Source organism: Cajanus cajan, chromosome 6 (assembly GCF_000230855.2).
Source record: "Cajanus cajan strain Asha chromosome 6, NIPB_CcT2T_4, whole genome shotgun sequence".
In the NCBI taxonomy this organism is placed as follows: Eukaryota; Viridiplantae; Streptophyta; class Magnoliopsida; order Fabales; family Fabaceae; genus Cajanus; species Cajanus cajan.
The window spans coordinates 53034364-53037239 of NC_138522.1; the positions used below are offsets into that span (position 1 = coordinate 53034364).

Here is a 2876-nt window from a genome sequence, read left to right on the forward strand (position 1 = left end):
TTTGTGATCACTAAAGACGTTGAATATAGAACCATTCAAATAGTGTCTCTACATCTTCAAGGCAAAAACAACAACTGTCAATTCTGTCATAAGTGGGATAATTTCTCTCATGATTCTTCAATTGTCTTGAAGCATATTCAACTACCCTCCTATTTTGCATCAACACACACCCCAATCCTTGGTGAGAAGCATCACAATACACATTAAATGGCTCACTAGGATCAAGCAACACCAATTTAGGAGAAATAATCAACCTCTTGTTCAACTTTTCAAAACTCTACTTCAACATGATCCAAGAACTTCACTTCCTCCAACCAAAATTCATATTTTGACAATTTGGCATACAATTGTTTCTCCTTCAACACTCCCAACACCAACCTCAAGTGCTCTCCATGTTCCTCCAAGGTTCATGAATAAATAAGGATGTCATCAAAAAACACCACTACAGATTTATCCAAGAATGGTTGGAAGATTTTGTTCATGTAATCCATGAACACTGTTGCGGCATTAGTTACTCCAAATGGCATCACAACATACTCATAGTAAAGTAGTCTTAGGTATGTCACTCTCATTCACCCTAATCTGGTAATAACTTGACCTTAAGTTAATCTTGGAGAACACTGATGTTCCTTTAAGTTGATCCATCAAATCATCTATCCTAGGAAACAAATATTTGTTCTTGATAGTCAACTTGTTCAACTGTATGTAATCTATACACAATCGGTTACCTCCATCCTTCTTCTTCACCAACAACACATGAGCACCCCACAAAGACACATTTGGTCTCACCATCTACTTCTCCAATAACTCCTCTACCTATCTCTTCAACTCAGCCAACTCAGTTGGAGCCATCCTGTAGGGAGCTTCTGACACAAACCCTGCACCAGAAACCAAGTCAATGCTAAACTCAATCTTCCTAAAAAGAGATAATTCAAGCACCTCATTTGAAAACACCTTTGGGAAATCCTTCACAACTTCAATCCCACTAATCACCTTTTCATTTTCTACACTCATAATAACAAATAGGATAAAACATTGTGCTTCATCTTTCAACAAGTCTTTAGCTTGACTAGCTGACACCAACATTTCATCCTTCACCTGAGAAAATACCAACTCTCTATTACCATAATCTATAACGATATGATTAGCAAACAACCAATGCATCCCTAAGATTATGTCAATATCAACTAAAGTCAAACAAATCAAGTTCACCTTATACTTCCTATCACACATCTCTAATGGAAAACCAACACACACATCTTAGTAGCAATCACAAAAGCAAAAATAGGAGTAGACACAAGCAATTTTAACCTCAAAACACACACAAACAACCCGAACCTCTCAGCACAAACATAAGAAACAAATGAATGGGTAGCTCTAAAGTCAAATAATATCAAGACATCTTTACCAGTAGCTTTACCTTTCCCTTTCACCAAGTCGAAAGAAATGGAAGCTTCAACTCCAGTCAAAGTGTACACCCTACTAACTATAGTAGGCCTCTCCATTCTTTAAGCACCTCTAGGCTGCCTTGCCCCTGCTGAACAATCTCTAGACACATAACCCATCTAGCCACATCTAAAATATTTTCTCTCGGTATGCAGACAATATCTGATGAAATGAGCCCCTCCACATCTATAACATCTAAGACTGACAGCTCCACTCTAAACTCCTCCTCTAGCTATATTAGTATACTTATTTGTGATAGGACCCCCTTATTATGACTAGGGCCTATCATAAGGCTTCCTTTGACCTTCACTCTTCTCGGACCCAGCTAGCCCTTTAGAAGTCCTCACTGCTCAGTTACCACCTTCCAATCTCTCAACAACTTTAGCCTTCTCCACTAAGGTCAGAAACTCAATGATGGTCACAGAAACCACCACCCTCTTCAAATCATACTTCAAACCCTCAGCAAACTTCCTACACTTCCAGGCTTCAGAGGTAGACTATGAGTAAAAATGAGTCAGGTGCTCAAATCTCATTGTATAATCAAAAATTGACAAGCTCCCTTGGTGTAGTCTCATGAACTCCGCCTCCTTGGTGTGCCTCACACTTTCTAGAAAATACTTCTTAAGAAAAATTTTCTTGAAGCATTTCTAATCAACAACAACTCCTTTAGCAACCAACATTTGTTGAGTGCCCTTCCACTAATACTCTACCTCTTATACCAACATATAAATGGCATAAGCCAACTTCCTCTCCTTAGAGCATCCTAACATAGTAAATATTTTCTCCATCTCACAAATCTAATGGTTAACTACCTTTGGCCTCAAGCTTCTTATTTTTTTCAATTAAGGATCCAATAAGCCAGGCCAATTATTAGGAGTCCTTCTTGAGAGAAAGAACAATGAAAACAAAAGAATCAAATTGTTATTATTTAGTAATTGATTTACATTGATTATAAAAGGAACACTACTTTTTCAATCACAAGGGAAGAAATCCCTATTTTTCCTTTCTTTCTATAATAAACTCACCAAACCTTGGATCTATCTAATTGTGGATTTGCATTTATATTCCTATCATCTGATCAATTATTTTTTTGGGTACTTAAATCCGTAATTTTTGTCAATACTTAAGGGTTATTATGTTTTTATCATTTTACTTTTCTTCAACCACATGTCCATTGATTTTCTTAAAAACATATTCCTATTTATCTATATTGAATTGAAAATGTGTTTTTTTTTTATTATATGCCCTTAGCACAGTTTTCCTCTAGCAATATATATGCTTATTTAAATTGAAAGAAACATGATTTCATTCATGACTTACGATTTAGTTTTTTGGTAGGATAAACTTAACTCACAAGTTGAAGGTAAAGGAATACATAATTTTATCGAATAATAATTTTCTTAAATATAAGTTTTGTAATAAAAAGAACT

General features: G+C 35.8%; 1 protein-coding gene across 1 annotated transcript; it reads right to left on the bottom strand.

Annotated features, from left to right (window-relative positions):
• Window positions 1-816: 816 nt before the first annotated feature.
• LOC145958757 (uncharacterized) lies at window positions 817-1505 on the bottom strand. The gene is made up of 2 exons (XM_083076292.1): window positions 1256-1505; window positions 817-1166 (listed from the first exon to the last, which is right to left on the bottom strand). Exons 1-2 carry the CDS (start codon window positions 1503-1505, stop codon window positions 817-819), a joined length of 600 nt encoding a protein of 199 aa, XP_082932418.1.
• Window positions 1506-2876: the final 1371 nt, after the last annotated feature.

Excerpts from the sequence above, each read along its gene's own strand:
- LOC145958757 (XM_083076292.1), bottom strand. The coding sequence starts at position 1,505 with ATGGAGAGGCCTACTATAGTTAGTAGGGTGTACACTTTGACTGGAGTT. Across the intron at positions 1,167-1,255 it reads TGTGATTGCTACTAAGATGT|GGATGCATTGGTTGTTTGCT; the intron begins GTGTGTTGGTTT and ends ACATAATCTTAG.